Source organism: Vicia villosa, linkage group LG5, assembly GCF_029867415.1.
Source record: "Vicia villosa cultivar HV-30 ecotype Madison, WI linkage group LG5, Vvil1.0, whole genome shotgun sequence".
Taxonomy (NCBI): Eukaryota; Viridiplantae; Streptophyta; class Magnoliopsida; order Fabales; family Fabaceae; genus Vicia; species Vicia villosa.
In genome coordinates, this window is record NC_081184.1 from 124,596,228 (window position 1) to 124,613,948 (window position 17,721).

General features: G+C 32.7%; 3 protein-coding genes, 1 long non-coding RNA gene and 1 other non-coding gene across 5 annotated transcripts; all 5 read left to right on the forward strand.

The window, feature by feature from the left end:
- The first annotated feature begins 1,126 nt into the window (after positions 1 to 1,126).
- LOC131605342 (uncharacterized) lies at positions 1,127 to 3,151 on the forward strand. Its single transcript, XM_058877714.1, has 7 exons — positions 1,127 to 1,435; positions 1,520 to 1,828; positions 1,907 to 2,023; positions 2,110 to 2,418; positions 2,511 to 2,768; positions 2,862 to 2,933; positions 3,023 to 3,151. Exons 1-7 carry the CDS (start codon positions 1,130 to 1,132, stop codon positions 3,149 to 3,151), a joined length of 1,500 nt encoding a protein of 499 aa, XP_058733697.1. The 5' UTR covers positions 1,127 to 1,129.
- LOC131605343 (uncharacterized) lies at positions 3,142 to 3,949 on the forward strand. The gene is made up of 4 exons (XM_058877715.1): positions 3,142 to 3,303; positions 3,383 to 3,571; positions 3,664 to 3,774; positions 3,859 to 3,949. Exons 1-4 carry the CDS (start codon positions 3,191 to 3,193, stop codon positions 3,947 to 3,949), a joined length of 504 nt encoding a protein of 167 aa, XP_058733698.1. The 5' UTR covers positions 3,142 to 3,190.
- An 86-nt stretch (positions 3,950 to 4,035) lies between these two features.
- Positions 4,036 to 4,684, forward strand: LOC131607228 (uncharacterized). The gene is made up of 3 exons (XR_009285227.1): positions 4,036 to 4,127; positions 4,229 to 4,327; positions 4,566 to 4,684. It is a non-coding gene; the product is annotated as an uncharacterized LOC131607228 (long non-coding RNA).
- A 1,842-nt stretch (positions 4,685 to 6,526) lies between these two features.
- Positions 6,527 to 8,996, forward strand: LOC131607229 (NAC domain-containing protein 73-like). The gene is made up of 3 exons (XM_058879249.1): positions 6,527 to 7,002; positions 7,133 to 7,325; positions 8,202 to 8,996. The coding sequence occupies exons 1-3, from the start codon at positions 6,853 to 6,855 to the stop codon at positions 8,744 to 8,746; spliced, it is 888 nt and encodes a 295-aa protein (XP_058735232.1). The 5' UTR covers positions 6,527 to 6,852; the 3' UTR covers positions 8,747 to 8,996.
- Positions 8,997 to 14,521: 5,525 nt separating this feature from the next.
- TRNAG-UCC (transfer RNA glycine (anticodon UCC)) lies at positions 14,522 to 14,593 on the forward strand. Its single transcript has one exon. It is a non-coding gene; the product is annotated as a tRNA-Gly (tRNA).
- Positions 14,594 to 17,721: the final 3,128 nt, after the last annotated feature.

Below are 17,721 nucleotides of genomic sequence, written 5' to 3' on the forward strand. Positions count from 1 at the left end.
CATGAGAGATATGCTTCCGGAGGATAATGTTCTTCCTAATCGAACCTATGAGGCCAAAAAAATGTTGTGCTCTATTGGCATGAGCTATGATAAGATACATGCTTGTCCAAACGATTGCGTTTTGTTTCGAAACGAATATGCATCGTTAAATGAGTGCCCTAAATGCGGTTTATCTCGATATAAGAAAAAATTGTCTCCAGCAAAAGTCTTATGGTATTTTCCTATAATTCCGAGATTTAGGCGCATGTTTCATAGTGAAACCAATGCAAGACATTTGACTTGGCATGCAGATGAAAGAATTATTGATGGAAAGTATCGATATCCGGGCAGATTCACCACAGTGGTCGAAAATTGATGATGATTATCCTGATTTTGGAGCAGACGCAAGAAACCTTCGATTGGCACTATCTACTGATGGAATGAACCCACATGGTCTTCAAAGTATCTCACATACCACATGGTCTGTGATTCTTATGATTTATAACCTACCCCCATGGCTATGTATGAAGCGTAAGTACATGATGTTATCTATGTTAATTTCTGGGCCTAAACAACCAGGGAATGACATAGACGTATACTTGACACCTTTGATCGAAGGTTTAAAGATTTTGTGGGAGAACGGTGTGGAGGTTTATGATGGATATAGGAAAGAAAGTTTCAATTTGAGGGCGATGTTATTTGGCACAATTAATGATTTTCCAGCATACGGAAATCTTTCAGGGTACAGCATTAAAGCTCAAAAAGCGTGTCCTGTTTGTGAAGATGAAACCAATACGACGCGATTGGACCTTTGTCAGAAGAATGTGTTTCTCGGTCATAAAATATTATATATTATGTCATTGTCAATAAATTTATGTGCGTATTTGGTTCGTGTTCTGCTGTGTGAGTGATATTTAGTACCTATTTTTTGTTTTATTTTCATTGTTCATCGTGTTATCCTGTGATTACTATATGATAATATTTGATAATGTAACTATGTGAGTGTTACTAGTATGTCTGAATGTGTTAATCAATAAATTATTGTGTACAGTGTAATCTTATGATGTAATAAGTTTATGTTTTATATTCAATTGATTATGGAATTTTATGAGTGTCATTGATTATGTTTTTCTTATTATAGGTTAATTAGATGGCTAGTAACGAGGATCAACCACTTGATGATGATATTGATGATGGAGATCATGAGAACATTGTTGATCAGGAAGCAAAAATTAGAAGAGGAATAACACTTATGAAGAAAGTCATTCGGAATAGAGACCGAGGCATACTATTAGATGCGCATTGGAGCGAAAGTGGCCTACTAATTGAGCCTAACGGTTCAAAGATTACAAGTTTTATTGGTGCATTCGTAAGGAATGCAATTCCAATTACTTGTGATGATTGGAGAGATACAAATTTAGAAGAAGCTAAAGACAAACTTTGGATTGAGATACAGGTACCATATGTGATGTTATTTGTTTTTAATGATGATTACGTCTTTAAATTACTTGTACTAACGCACTGTGTATGTTTTTCGTAGAGGAGTTTCAACAACATGGAGGATAATAGAAGAAAAATTTGTCTCAAGTTGGCCGGAAGACTACTAAGAGGGTTTAGGACTTTTTTAACTAGGAGATATCTTAGGGATGCGAATAAAATTTTTGTTGATGCAGAGTATCCAAAAAGATATAGCAGTTTGATTGCACCTGAAGAATGGGAAACGTTTAAAGCAAAACGAAAAAACCCAAAATTTCGGAGTAGAAGTGAAACAAATCAGAAAAGAGCATCAGGTCCCCCATGTCCATACAGAAAAGGGCGTATGGGATATGGACGCTTAGAACAGTCTATTGTAAGTATCTATAAATTTCAATGTTATACTTGTTCATCGTGAGTTATATTTAATCATATTATTTGGCTTAATGTGTAGTTAACAAGGGAGAGTAGTTCTGAAACATCTGTTCCACCACATGTTTTGTGGAAGGAAGCCCGTGTGGGAAAGGATGGAGTTGTCAAAAAAGATGTTCAAAAAGTTTTTGAAAAATGCGTAAGTATAGCATTATTTCTTTAATTAAATCAAAAGTTTAGTAACATATTAATAAGACAAATTTTGAATATTCATATGAATTTCAGGAGACTCTATCTCAGTCTATATCTCTAGATGAAGGCAATGATTACAGGAGCATACTTAGTCGCGCATTAGATGTTCCTGAATATTCTGGTCGGGTGAGGGGTAAGGGATTTGGAATCACTCCAACATCCTTGAAGATGAAAAAACAGAAGGCTCCTAGCAATAGAGAACTGCAGGAAACCTTGTATGCACTACAAGCTGAAGTCCGCGAATTGAAAAGGGAAAAAGAATTAAGAGAGCAAGCTTCAGGTTGTAAAGCTACTAGTGACAAAGTTAGTATCGGTTGTAATTTTCAACCGGATCTTCCAGAGGTAATTATATATTATTATGAAATTAAAGTAGCTTAATTTATTTAATTGAAATATATACACAATAACAATTTGAAATTTATTATTGGTTTTAGGGCATTTCACCTTGCCAACTCTACTTATCGTCACCGACTTATCGGATGGTTGATAAGGGAAAAGTGCATAACACTTTGGGAGAATTACTTCACACTAGACCGCTCCCTACTGGCTGTTTGAAAGTATCGGTTGACATTGCTTTAGAGAAAGATGCGTTATTACCGCATCCTGACGATGTTTCTGATGCCACATTGGTGGGAGATGCAATAGGTTCGTTTGTTGCATGGCCGTCAAGCCTAATTAATGTAGATGACGAGGTATGCTTAAAACCATATATATGAATATTTGAGTATTCAAAGTTTTTACGCGCATTTTACGTACATTTGTTTTTACATGGTTATGTTAATTAGACTCCAACAAAATCCAAAGCAAAAGACAAGGAGCCTCCGCGGAAAATCGAGTCAGTTGCATCAATAAAAGAGGTACATCACAATTATATGATATTTATGCATGAAAAATGTTAATTCGTGATCTTATATTTCACCTAACTAATTATATGATCTTTAATTAGATGCATGATAAAGAGATTGAAGATGTCAGTAAGGGTAAGAAGCCTGAAAAGGTTGTTGCTAAGAAGACCACGGCTAAGAAAAAACCTACTCCCAATAAGTTTAGGTCGTGCCTTTTAACTTCTTTATAACTCTCTGATATTCCGCAAGGAAACACCCATCTTGTACCTATGGAGGAAGATGTGTTTGGTATTGAGCATCAAGAAACAATTGGTATGGAGGATTTTGAACAAATTTTTGAACATACGCAATTAGGCCTCGGTGTTATTGATACATACATAAGGTATATCCGATCTAATTTGTTTAATTAAATGAACAATTCATTTACTCATTTCAAATGTTAATGAGGTCTTTTATTTAAGGTTTTTGTATGAAAAATTGATGCACCCGAGTGGATTGAGGCAAAGATTCGCTTTCTTAGCTCCCTTCAATACCAACTTAGAGTTAATCATATCTAAACCGGATGAAGTCATGGCGTATGTACTCAACCGTTTTATGGCCAGCATAAATTCAGAAAAGTTGTTCTTTTTACCGTTTAATACTGGTAACGGGTTAGACTTTAATTCTAAATTCATCTATTATAATTTTTCATATTTTTACATTGTGTAGAAAGTTTTCATCTCACATTTGTTTTGCCTTACAGTGGACATTGGTTGTTGGTCGCGATTAATCCTATCAGTGAAGTTGTATATTTTCTGGATTCCTTACACAATCCAGTTAGTACATACGAAGCTATGAAGAAGTTGGTTGATACGTAAGTGAGATTGTTCTAAATATTCGTGTGTATATTTATTTACTTATGGGAATTGTTTTAAATTATGCGTTTATGTTTTATTAGCGTTATACAAGTTTTTCGAGCACAAAGAGGAAGTCAAGTACCAAAGAGTAAAGCCAACAACATCACATGGACTCGAGTGGAGGTATATTAATTAATTCCCATTTTTGATTATATAAATAGTGATGATACATGATAAAACTTAGGCCTTATCCATATTTTCTTTCCATGTGTAGTGTCTTGGGCAGCGTAATGAAGTAGATTGCAGTTTTTACATGTTGCAGTTTATGAAAGAAATTCTTCTTTCGAATCAAATAGAGATTACGTCCAAGGTATGGATTTTTAACTTAAGAGTTATTTTAATATTTAACACATATTTCTCATATAATTAAATAGTTTTAACTTAAACATACCATGTTGTATTATTTTGTAGTACTTTGATGACTTCAAGTGTGCTACTTACTCAAAATCTAAGTTGGATGAACTTAAGGAGGAATGGTGTCAATTCATGATTGAGTTGAAAGTTGTATAGGTATATTGAAATCTTACTATAATTGATGAGAATTTTGAGTATAGCCAAGTGCATGTTGCAATATTTGATTTATCTACATAGATTATTTAGTGATATGTAGGCCGTTTGAAATACATTCGTGGCAAATGTAGAATGGCTTTATGTACACTAATGTAGAATGTTTTTCACCTTTATATTATTTTGTTTTTGGTTTTCTGTTATTCTGTTTTGTGATTGTAATGGTTTGATGCAATTGCAGGATATTGAAGGGTAAAAAGGTTAGCTGGCAAGAAGAAAAAGTAGATATTTAGCATCCTTTTGACTTTTGTAAAAAATAACAATGTTTTGGATGATGCAATTGTTTTCATTGAATTGGATGTAATTTTGTTGTTGTTTATTAATATATTCTTAGCATATAAAAAATACAAAGTTTATTCGTATATATATATATATTCTTAGCATTTTAGCTTTGAAAAATAGAGTTTTTTGTTGTTGTTTATATGTGAAATTTGTAATGGTATATACAGGTGCAAAATATGGTGAAAACCTGGGGCAAGCCTTTTTTAAATAGATGCATCTAAAAATTTCGTGGACATTAGACAGCCCTTTAAAAGAGAAGCGCTGCCTAAAAGCTCTTTAAAAATTTTGTATCAGAAAAGCGCTGTCTAAAAGGGGCCTTTAACAGCGCTTTTAAGAAAAAAGCGCTGGCTAAAGTGGGTCTTTAGCAGCGCTTGTGGGAACAGCGCTGTCTAAAGGTGGCCTTTAGCAGCGCTTTTAAGAGGCTTTTTCTTAAAAATTGTTTCAGTAAAGCGCTGTCTAAAGGGGGCCGTTAGCAGCGCTTTTAATACAAAAGCGCTGTCTAAAGTGGGCCTTTAACAACGCTTTATAGGTAAAAGTGCTGACTAAAGGGTGCCTTTAGCAGCGTTTTCAAGGTGAAAAAAAGCGCTGCCTTTACCTACGACAGCGGGAAAATAGATAGCGCTTTAAAGCGCTGCCTAAAGCCAAAAAAAGCTCTCTCTCTCCCTCCCTCCCGTAAGTTTACTCAGTTGTTTGATTTTGTCTATTCCATTTAGTCTTCTTCTTTTTTTTACCTCTATTTACAATTTTTGAACAATATGATATGGATAATGCAAAATGAATCTTTTGTTAAAATTGAGTTAATGATATTTTAGTCTGTTTATGTTTTATCATGTATATTTTTTTATAATTATTATTTTCATAAGTCATGTTATTTAGTTATTGAAACTCCCGTCTCTTTCTTCTTCTCATATTTTATCATCTTTATTTAAAAAAATCCGCTATTGATTGAGTAAATAGTCAAATTAGTAAACTCCCTATAAAAAATATTTTTAAAACACTCTTAACTCTTTTAAATTTTATTCATATTAATTCTTGATATTAATATTATAGAGTAAATAGATATTAATTCTTGATTATAATATGCTATATCATAAGAATTAATTGATAGTAAATGGTTAAAAACTTTTAAAAATATTTAATTTAAAAACGTCCTACTAGATATAAACAAACCCAACAACAAAAGGTAGAACCCACCAACTGCAAGCACAAAACAAACTTAGGGATAGTACTTCCAATCTGAGCTAAACTAATTAATCAAGTGCATGACAAATAAAGTTGAAAAACTTATTAATATTCATTTAATTTCTCTTGTTATGTTATATAATCTCTTGACACATGGCTACATATAACATATTTACAACCATTGACAACATTGAGAGTTAAGATTATCTAAGTCACCATAAGACTTGAGATAGATTTAGAGAAAAGGATAAAAAGTCTACGTGAAGAAATAAAATAATGGTTGGCTTAAAAATATTCACTTCAATTTTAATTTTAATTTTAATTTATTCTTATATATAGTTTTCTAGTATTTATTATTATTATTATTATTTCTTTATCTACACTCCAATGTGACATTGGACCTAAATTCTTACTCTTACTAAGTTGCCCCAATCCCACTCAACTTTCTACAATATTTTAATTTTTTAATTTCTAATTTCAAATCTAAATTATTTAAAAATCCATTACTTAGAGCTACCTTTAGTAAGAGTAAAAGAGACAAAATCAAAATTTTCAACAAAAAAGAACAGAAACATGCATTTATTCTTCCACAAGTTTTTCATACAAGTATACAAAGCAAAACTAAACTTGAGATCAAAGCAATATCATTATTTTATTCTCATTTACTCACTATACAACCAACCCAATATCTCTCATTGTTAATTCTCATTCTCTATTTAGATTTTTGGTTGGTACCTCTCTTTTCTTTTTCTTGTTAAGTGCAAAAGAGAGGTGCAAAAGTGAGGGAGAATTTAATTCCTTCCTACACCTCAACAAGTAGTTGCATGAGGGAAGCACTCATCTTTATAGAAGAGACAAGTTTTCCATTTCTATATCCCTTTTTATTAATTATTACTACTTTAGTTTAAACCGTTCTCTCTCTTTTAGCTCTTGTTCCATTAATTTTTTTGTTATATATAGCAAAAAAAGAGGAGACAAGAAAAAAGAAAATTTCTACATATGGAATGATTGAGGAAGAAAAAGAAGAAAAATATATAAATATGACTCATTGCAATGAGGTTCAAAATAATCATAGCATCAATGTTGATGGAAGAAAGGACAGCTTAATTAGAACTTGTCTCACATGTGGTCATCATATCAAATGCCAAGATCAGGTTCTTAATAAATATTTTTTGCATGTAAATGTTTATTATTATTTTTTAATTAAATATATATTTTTGGTATGAATAAATATATATTTTTAATTAAATATATTTTTTGGGATGAATGAATAATAATAATTAGGGTGGTGGAATTAATGACTTACCTGGATTACCTGCTGGAGTGAAGTTTGATCCAACAGATCAAGAGATTCTTGAACATTTGGAAGCAAAAGTGAGGTCTGATATTCATAAACTCCATCCTCTAATTGATGAGTTCATACCTACTCTTGAAGGAGAGAATGGAATTTGCTATACTCATCCAGAGAAATTACCAGGTTTTTATTATTACAATACAATCTCTCAATTATATTTCTTTATTCATAATATAATGTGTATGAATTTGTGATGAGTTTTATAACTTTGATGAGCTTACATTTATTTTTATTTAAATAAGATGATCAGAATGGTTTACCTTTGAGACTTTAGGCTTCAGCAACATGAAAAAAAGAAGAAAGTAGTAGTTTTGTTGAAGCAATGTTTTTGTAGGATAATAATAATAATAATAATAATAATAATAATAATAATAATAATAATAATAATAATAATAATAATAATGATAATAATAATAATAATAATAATAATAATAATAATAATAATAATAATAATAATAATAATAATAATAATAATAATAATAATAATAAATTATGAAACACGCACAGCAAACACGACACCGACACGGCAACACGAATAAAAATTTGAAAAATAAATAAATTAAAAATAATCACAAATGTCAGTGCAGACATGATTTTAAATTGCAGTCTGCAACTGCAATTGCGGCCGCAATATTACTGATGCGGTAGTCTCCGCATCCACATTAGGCTGTAATTACGGTGTGATTTGTAATCACGCGTCGAATAATACTAGAATTCGCATCAAACACCTTCACTCATGTTTCTTCACATATTTTCATCATAACTCAACATTTGAGGACCCATAAATTTAATTTGCACGGTGTATTTCAAATATTTTCTAATTTAAATTCACGCCGCAACGGCCGCAAGACGCATTGCAGCAACCACAATCGCGACCACAACCGCAATTTAAAACCATGAATGCAGGTGTCTGACACGGACACAAAGTACTATTTTTTAGAGGTGTTGGTGCTGCTAGATAATAAGCACTTGGTAATTTAAAATTGCATTAAATTTCAGGTGTAAGCAAAGATGGTCTAATCCGCCATTTCTTCCACAGACCATCCAAGGCATACACAACAGGAACAAGAAAAAGAAGAAAAGTGCATTCAGATCACGAAGATGGCAGTGAAACCCGTTGGCACAAAACAGGAAAAACAAGACCAATCTACAACAATTCCAAGCTAAAAGGCTACAAAAAAATCCTCGTACTTTACACTAACTATGGAAAGCAAAGAAAGCCAGAGAAAACAAGTTGGGTGATGCATCAATATCATCTAGGGAATGATGAAGAAGAGAAAGAAGGAGAGTTAGTTGTGTCCAAGGTTTTCTATCAAACTCAACCAAGACAATGTGGTGGCAACTCATTGATCATGAAAGAGTCTACTGTGAAGGGTCAAAGTGGGAATAATATTGAGGTAATGAATGGTGAAAAGAGTATTAATAATGGATCATTTGTTGAGTATTATCATTCAAATTTCATATCATTTGATCAAGGGAATCAACATAGATCATCTAGTAATAATGCTCAAGTGATTTCACATTTTGAAGGTGCTCCTATATGAATTTGAAAAGGAGATGGAGAAAATGCATATTAATATCGAGGCATTATATTTATACAGTTATATATAAATATTATGCAAAAATATTCAAAATAAGTTAATAAATATACTTTAGTTAGGAGATAATAAATTGCTTCATTTGTGACCTATATTACTTTTGTTAGGATCAAGTAAAAGATTGGTGAAGTGAAGTGAAGTGAAACACTTATTTGTAACGTTATTTTCTTCTCAAATATTAATTTTAGTAGTGTTAAAGGCATCATATTCGTGTCCATGTTTGGTAAATACTAACTTATCAAATAGGTTTTACCTCAAAAATATAATTTCTCATAACAAATGAGAGTTTTGACATTGACCTTAAATGTGTATGAGTATGAAGAAAGCATGTAGTATAATACCCTATTAATTAAGATTCTATTAATTGTCATCGTTTCAATTCTATAGTTTTATTTTTTTAATTTGTATTGTGGAAATTTGTTATTGTTATGACAAAATGTGAGTTTTCTCATCCCTATGATATTGCAGGGATGACATACTTGTGTTTGTAGTAATTGAATTTTAAAATTGAAATTAAAGTTTTTTATCTTTTAATTTTTTAACGTATGATTTTTTTTTTGCTTTTGATACCACATGACAACCATCAAATATGGTATGCTATCTCATCTAACTCGGATGTAAATGACATGAAAAACTATATAAAACAATATAATATTGAATTACGTTTCACGATGGAACAAAAAATTGTGAGATGAACTAGTGTGATTTGACTTCCGATGATGCAGTGCACTGGATTTTATGGTATGAAGGCATGAGAGTGTAAATGCAAAGTCAACATTTCAATATTCAATTAAGTGAGAGAATGAGAAATAGTGAGTAATGGATATGGATTTGAATTATTTGTAAAATGGCACACTCTTCTCTTCATATAGCAAAGGCAGTTATAATTGCTTCACTAGAATGCGGCGTGTCATGTTGAGAACCGTTCGATTGATCTGGATGGTGTGTGATGACCTATGGATTGGGATTGTCTGTTTTTAAGAGAACAGAGGTCCTCTTTTCTTGCGCTTGGTCCCCAAAAGGAGTCACTCTTTGGGCTTCTCTTATTTGGTCTTATGGGTGGTCTAGAATAGTTCTCCCCCAAGCCATTTCCTCTACCTTACAGCAGAAGGATTTTTTCTTGCATTCCGAAATCAGTTGGATTTTAGTTCAAGTGAAGGGTAGTGATGGAACACCACTAGCGTTGGAAACTCGCTCATTAAACGCATTTCCCGTGCCATGTGTCTTTTTGTTGAGGAACCCTTCATGTGTACCCCTTTCACACGCCATCAATGATGACCCTTTGATCCTAGGATAATTGAGTATCTTTGACAACTATTGAGAAGATTTGGACCGTTGGTAGTGTTTTCTTTTCTTCTGGGTGTAAGAGATCGTGTTTCCCCGACATTGAAAGTACCCATAAAAAGTTATTTGCTTAATTTTCTCCACTCTTTTGTCACTTGAAGTTCTAAAGTGTTCTTTTTTTTCTTCCATTCTTTTATATATGATCACCACAAGAACACTTGGTTTTTCTATCTCCTCTTTGTGTTCACATGTATTGTAGTTTTCTTTGATGTTTGCCCTTAGTTTCAGTGTCTTAATGGCAGCGTTCTTTTCTTTGTCTTCTTCTTCTTCCTTATTTGAGGTTTCTTGTATTTCTTTGCCTCTTATGGTGTCTTTTGAGTTGGATTTATTATTATGGAGGTTGCACTTGCTACGCGCCGGAAAGCAAAAAAAGGATATCTTAGCTGTTTGGATGGACCTAGAGATTTCAGACACTACTTCTACTTTTGGTTATGAAGGCGACATCACTCGTGCCTTTGGTGATATGGGACCTTTTTCTGAATGGGGGTATGGTGTTGACCCCATACAAGGATAAGAGGATATGTAGTTAATATGAATGGTGTATTATCCACCTTTATGAATGCTTATTCTTCATCTTGGGTTTTTTCCTTCCATTAAATGATATTAAGGCCGACATCTTGAATCATTTAATGATTTCTCCCTCAAAGTTGCACCGAGTAGGCTAGTTATTATCAAGGATTTCTAGCATTGGTGCGAATATTAGAGGGACGTGTCGACCTTGCCATTTTTTTATCACCTTTTAAAGGCTCATCATAGCACGATGGACCACGCACATGGCCAGGGCTTGATTTCATTGAATCAGATCACCCATTATTTTGATGTTTACTCTGATAACGTGAAGTATTTCAAGGATTGATTCTTTATGGCCATACCTCTTAACGAAAGCGCCCACACAAAGGTTTGTGCCATAGAAACTGATCCAGACTACAAATTTGTGGATTTGTTCCCCATGTTTTGGTGCTAGGGCCACTTGCTCATGGGGAATGAATCTTATGCTTATAAGCAAGATGACGAAGAAGAAATTTACCTAAAGAAGCAGTTGTTGCCTTCTTCAAGGAGTTGGGTTACGTTAGTGGTGTCACTCCCCCGAATTTGGCATATAATAAACTACTGAAGCAAGCCATTAAGATCTGTTTACTGGTAGAGGCCTGCACTAGAGATGAGAAAAAATTTATAGTTGGTAAGCGCGTTATATATTTTCTAGCCTTCACCAGCTTTTCCTCGAATATTTTCTTTATTGACGATTTTGATGTGGATCATGTAGATTACATGAAATGTGAAGAAACAATTTGAAGAAGAAGAAGGCCTATCGATTCTTTTCAATTTCGGTAGATAACTCATATACTCCATCCTTTAAAGTAGCATCTATTTTGGGGGACCTTACTGGATCGTTGATGCAGTTTTCTCTATCTTTTCCTCCCGCAGAAGTCAGAGTTTCAGGTGTTTGGGTCATGATAGATGATAACTCAAGTTCATCCTCGTCCGGGGGAGGAGGGGGTCCAGCCTCTTGTTCTGAAGTCAAAATTCTCGTGGAAGGGTGAACGTAAACTGGGTTCACCCCGGTTTCCGGGTGGAATCAAAGCGGATCGTGTGTTTTGAGAGGTCTGACTTCTGCCTCGGGGACCCCACCTCATGTCTTCTTGGCTCTCCTGGGTCCACGTACTATAAGAGAAGTCTGTGCTTCTATTTTAGAGGAATAGTATTCCTATTTTTCTGGTCTGAGTGAGGCTTTTCACGAGGAGGAGTTATTGAATCCTGACTTACTATACCTACAGAGCATCTGCCATTCTAGCTCTTGGTGGGGCCAGCCGTGGTGAAGTCTTTGTATCTGATCAACTTCGAAAGGAGAAAGAAGTTATCTAGTAATTTGCGTGAGCTCTTACCATTGAGCATGAACGATACCTTAAAGATCTTAGAAGGGCTTCCATTTCCTTCTTGGAGATGGAAACCGCCATTAGCGCTTTTGAGTCTCTTGGTAAGTTGGTTGAAAAGGTGAAGCTAATCGTGGGAGAACTATTAAAAAAGAATAAAGTTATTATTTTTATTCAAGAATTATTATCTGCAACTGAGGTTGCCCTTGCTGGGGACAAGATCCTTCTAAAACAGGGTAGCGTAACTTGAGGCATCTCTGAAGGAGGCTCAAGAAAACCTTCAGAACCTATGCATTGAGAATCTTACTCTGACTAAGGAGTTTGATTAGGTTGTGGATGATTGTCTTAACTTTGCATTTCTATCCTCCTTTGTGTGTTTCAAGGGAACGAGTTCGCCTAGACTAGACAATAGAGGACGAGAATGTGGTTTCCATCAAAGATCAATAGACCATTTTTTCGTGGGTTTCTTCCCGATGTATTTGTATTCCAGGATCTTTATATAACAATGCATATATGTAAATTTGTTAGTTGAATATTTGTTTTTTTTCTAATCTAGTATTCATGCTAAATCCCGAGTATATTGCTTTGTAAGATAACTTTCCTTTTCAAGAAAATTTCCCCTGTGATTATTAGGCACTTCTAAATAAGGTTCTTTCTGAGTTGACGAGACTTTTAAAAATATAAATGCTGAGATGTCTCTTGCTGGAGAGAGCCCGGTGGGAGAAGCATATTCAAGCGACTGGTGAGTTGAAATCCTAACTTGCTTTTGTCACAGGGCGTCTTCAAGAGCGTTAGAGGGCGGTGACAACCTTGGTAAATGAGTAAAATGATTTGAAGGACCTCCTAAAAAGGTGGCTTTAGAAGCAAGATATTTTTCTAAGGAGGGGACATGTTTGAAGGGATCCCTTGAAATATCTCACAACTCCATAAAACATCTTAAGGAAGATATATTATCTCTCAAGGATGAAAGATGGCCACTCCTGATCAGTACTTTTGGAGGGAGAAGGACTATATAGTCTTCTTCTATCCAGACATGAACCTAAGTCAGATGGACCTATTCAAAATGGTTCGAGACGGTCAACTAAGGGACTATAAGTAGGTCCCTTTGTGGTTCATATGCACCTTAGTGCCCTTTTTGTGTCATGTGGTTGAATCTTAGTTAGTGGATGTGTCACTCTATCTCAATTGTAAAGTAGACTAGATTCTCCTTATTTACTTATGTCTTCATATATATTATAAGCTATTTAATAGGTTTGTGGACAACAATTATTAAATAGTTAGGAATAACTTCCGTTTTTTTTATAAAGAAGCTAACATTCATTCGAGATTTTCTACTGACATCCTCAAAGTTTTCTCGAGCACCCCCCACATTTTTTTTTACAATAATACCATTTGGCCTAAATAAAATTAAAAATCATATATCATTTGTAAAATTTCAGACCTTTCACAAAAGTTTTGCAATATACCGCATTTTTCGAGCCTTCTACAGGATTTTTACAAGTAAGTCCCTTTGTTTTGTCAAAATCTTTGAATTTTTACTGAAAATTTAAGATTCTTACCGCATTCTAAGGAAAATCATGATTTTTACCTGCATTTTCGAAATGTCGTGTAAAAACTCATATTTTACATTCAATTATACAGGAGTTTTTGAAAAATCTGATAAGGGAATATGAATTTTATAGGCATTTTTTTAAATGTCTGGTAAAAATTGATATACGCGTACAATATATTTCAACATTTTTGATAACAAGGTTGTTGGTAACCGGATTTTTCAAATATTATGATAAAGCCATGTTTATTGTAGATTTTTAAAAAATTATGTAGTTCATATTTCTTTACACAGGACGAGACGACACAATTACTTCTAGAAGGACTAATATAATTGAGAGAACAATTGAAAAGGGCTTTATGCAGGGGGTAGACATGGCAAGCAAAGGGGCGTGCCTGCTGCATTTAGGTCCTCCTTACACAAGCCTCTGAATCATTGAAAATTAACACAACTTAATTTTTCAGTGTTAAATTCGATAATCACTTGAGTTTTTTAAAAAGTTAGGGAGTGTCATTCGATATTGGATAATATTTTGATAGTTTAAATTCTTATTTGAAAATGGTTGAAAACAAAAATAAAAAATTAGTTATAATTTAAGAGATCGTTTGTTAATTTATTTAGTTTATTAAAAAAAACAATTTATCATATATAATGGACTCTACTCTGATATTAACTAATAAGAAAATATTAAAATACATAGTGTTAACTAAACCATGAATTTGAATTACACAAAATAAACAATGTTAATAAATTACACGTTAGTGTAATAAAAACGAAGAAACAATTATATGTGAAAGTAAAAAGAAAAAGAGAAAAAAATGAGAATGGTTGAATATCTTACAAATAATAGTGAGGTGTAAAAAGCACTTTTGAGTGGCATGATCTTATAATTCTTTCTTGTCAATTTATGAATAGTTTAGGAACAGTAATCTTTCAGAAAAAAAGCCATCCATCCGAGCGTTTGTAGTCCAACGGTTAGGATAATTGCCTTCCAAGCAATAGACCCGGGTTCGACTCCCGGCAAACGCATATTTTGTTTTTATCCTGAAAAATGGCTAGAACGTTGTGACATAATACTGAATGTGGCATCGTATAACTTCAGTATTAGCTTATCAATCAGAAACTTCACTAACATAACAAACTACAATAAAATAATCATATTATATTATATGAAGTAAATATCATATTATATTATATGAAGTAAACATCAGTTAGCCTTTTTTTAATGGCAAATCAATTATATAGATAGAGAATGAATATAAATAATGGAAATAACACTGTCTAAAATAAAATAAATCATATCCACATAAATTGATCTGCAGTGTATTTTGAATTATAGGATGATCAATTGTACTAATAAGGTTTTATTTTTTATTTCAAAAAATTGATTTTTCTTTTATGATTTAAAAATGATTTTATATAAAAAATATTTAAAATACTAAAACTATTTTTTTATAGATTAAAAGGTTAAGTTTTGAAGGCAGTGCTGATTCTTTTTAAAGCTATTTTGGACTTAAAAGTTAATTTTAATAAAAATATGTTGTTTGGGGTCAACGTCTTTGAATCTTAGTTGTTTGAGATAATGAGGGTTATGAACTGTAAGTACGGTTATTTTTATTTTTTTTATAAAAATATTTGGGACTACCTATTGGTGGAGATTCTAGGAAGTTTAATTTTTGATATCCTCTAATTGATCGGATTAAAAGAAGGTTGTTAGAGTGAAAGAGCTGTTTTCTCTCTATATACTGTCTTCCATTCCGGTCTACTTTCTTTCTTTCTTCAAGGCGCTCTCAGGTATCATATATTCTCTTGATTCAATTTTTAATGCAATTTTTTGGTGGATCAATTGGGATACTAATTTTTATTGCAACAACCAAAGAAATAGATATATTAAAACACATTCTAAGCACAAGTGATGCTACAAAATGTTAACCAACAATAGTTACAAAAGGTGGAATGCTTCTCTAGTTTACAACCAATACAAAAGAAGCAAACAATCCATTACATTTGAAAAGCACCAAGACAACAAGACAAATAAACATAAGTGGCAAACAGCTACTGCAACACGAACATGACAGAAGTAGCGAACACAGCAAAACCAAAAAAAATTGCTCTAAAAGCACACAGATAAACTCCAACATTGTGAAAAGATTTCTTGAAATTGTTAAACATCGAAATGCTTTGAGCACGCCAGGGGCTATAACCAACAACCATCTGCGGTCGTACTTGAGATGCAATTTTCAGCATACCATCCGGTCGCACTTGATATGCAATCTTCTGCTTACCAGTCAATTTAGCCTGCACATACACCAACTTCGTTACCTCGCTACTTCAACCGAGGTAAAACTCATTTCACGTCTGAGGTTAAAAGAGTTATTTTCTGTAGTGACAAATTGTTTAAAAACACCATTGATGCTAACGGACATACTATTGAATATTACCATCAATACTAACAACAACACAGTTGAGTACCAACATCGATGCTTTAGTATACAATTGTTAAACATCACCACTGACTCTAACAGACACCTTTATCAATAGAGGATTATCAACTATTATTGAATGCCATCACCATCGAAGCCAACGAACACACTATTGAGCCTTACCAGCAATGCTAACAACAACATAGTTGAGCACCAACATCGTTGCTTTAACATACAATTGTTGAACATCACCATCGATGCCAACAGACACTTTGATCAATAAAGGATTATCAATAAGGACCCAACTTTTCTTGTATAGTTATAATATACACATGCTTTGCACAACTTTGTTAAATTCTAAATAAGCACCTTCAATGCTGTAAAGCAATCCCTACAAAAGAGAATCATATTTTCACCTTTGGTACCTATATCTTTTTGGGTTCTTTTGTGTTAGTGGCCCTAAAAGGTCTAGATTTATTCTCTTTAGACCTTTTTAATTTATCATATAAAAAGGCTCTAAATGACCAAGCTTATTATAGAAAGAATACTTATAAATAAGATGATTTATTTTTTTTTTCCTTTTTTAATATATCTTTCCAAATGATCTATCTGAGTTAAAATATACTCCATTTTTATCAAAGGAAGGCCTTTAATTTGATAAAATCAAATGAATATTTTCTTTCCCCTTAGTAAATTTACCTATGATTTCATACAAATTCTTAACTTCTTTCTTCATTGAGACACAAGTCTAACAATTCTTATATTGGTTATCAGCGATTTCATATCCTAGAGTTTGATTGCTATTTTGCATAAACTCAATATACTCTTTAAGTTCTAAGATATTCTTTTCCAATTTATCATGTTCATAAATTAACTTAGTGTTTAACTTAACTAATTTCTTGTAAATTAAAGTTGTTCATCCTCACAACCATCTTCGTCTAAGACTTTCAAACAAAAATGTTCATCCTCTTCAGACGTCTTTAATGATTCCTCAAGAGATTCCTCATATGAATCTAAAAAGTGTTACTTGGGATGTTGTTGAAGAAAATCTTGTATGAGTCTTCATCTTATTTTCTTGATGAAGTTGTTCTATCATTTCTTTTTTAAAAGATTCTACCGGGCAAAACTTCTTTGTCATATATGTTGTTTGAGGCAAATATTCTCCTAGATGAGGTTTCTTCATTATCAGATGATGATTCTTCATAATACCGTTCATCTATGGAAATTGTTCTTTCAAAGGAAACCACGGGGGTTGATTTTACTTCTTCCTCTTCTTCTTCTTCTTCAAAAGAGTCTCATGAAGTTGATGACGAGTCTTCTAAGGTTCTTGAATTCATAGTATTACATATTTTTATTTAATTTTTACAAAGAAATGTTTTTGAAAAGTTTGTTTAAATACTTTTTTCATAAAATGTTATTTTTATTTATTTCTTCCTTTTACTATAGTTTTTTTTTAGATATTAAAATTTCAAAAAATCACTTAAATTTGAAGGTATTTTAAATTCAATGTTGGTCATTCATGCATTTTACAAATATGAATATTGTCCCTTGACATCTTTTAATTAAATGGTAGAAAACTTTGCATACCATAGGTTTCTTTTGATTCAAGATATTTAATATTTTCAGAGAGAAAAATACATGTGCAAATAAATTAGCTCATGTTAATTTTTTGTTGTTGATTATGATACTTGATGAGACTCACTTCTTATTTGAGTATTGAAAGTTTTTTTAAAG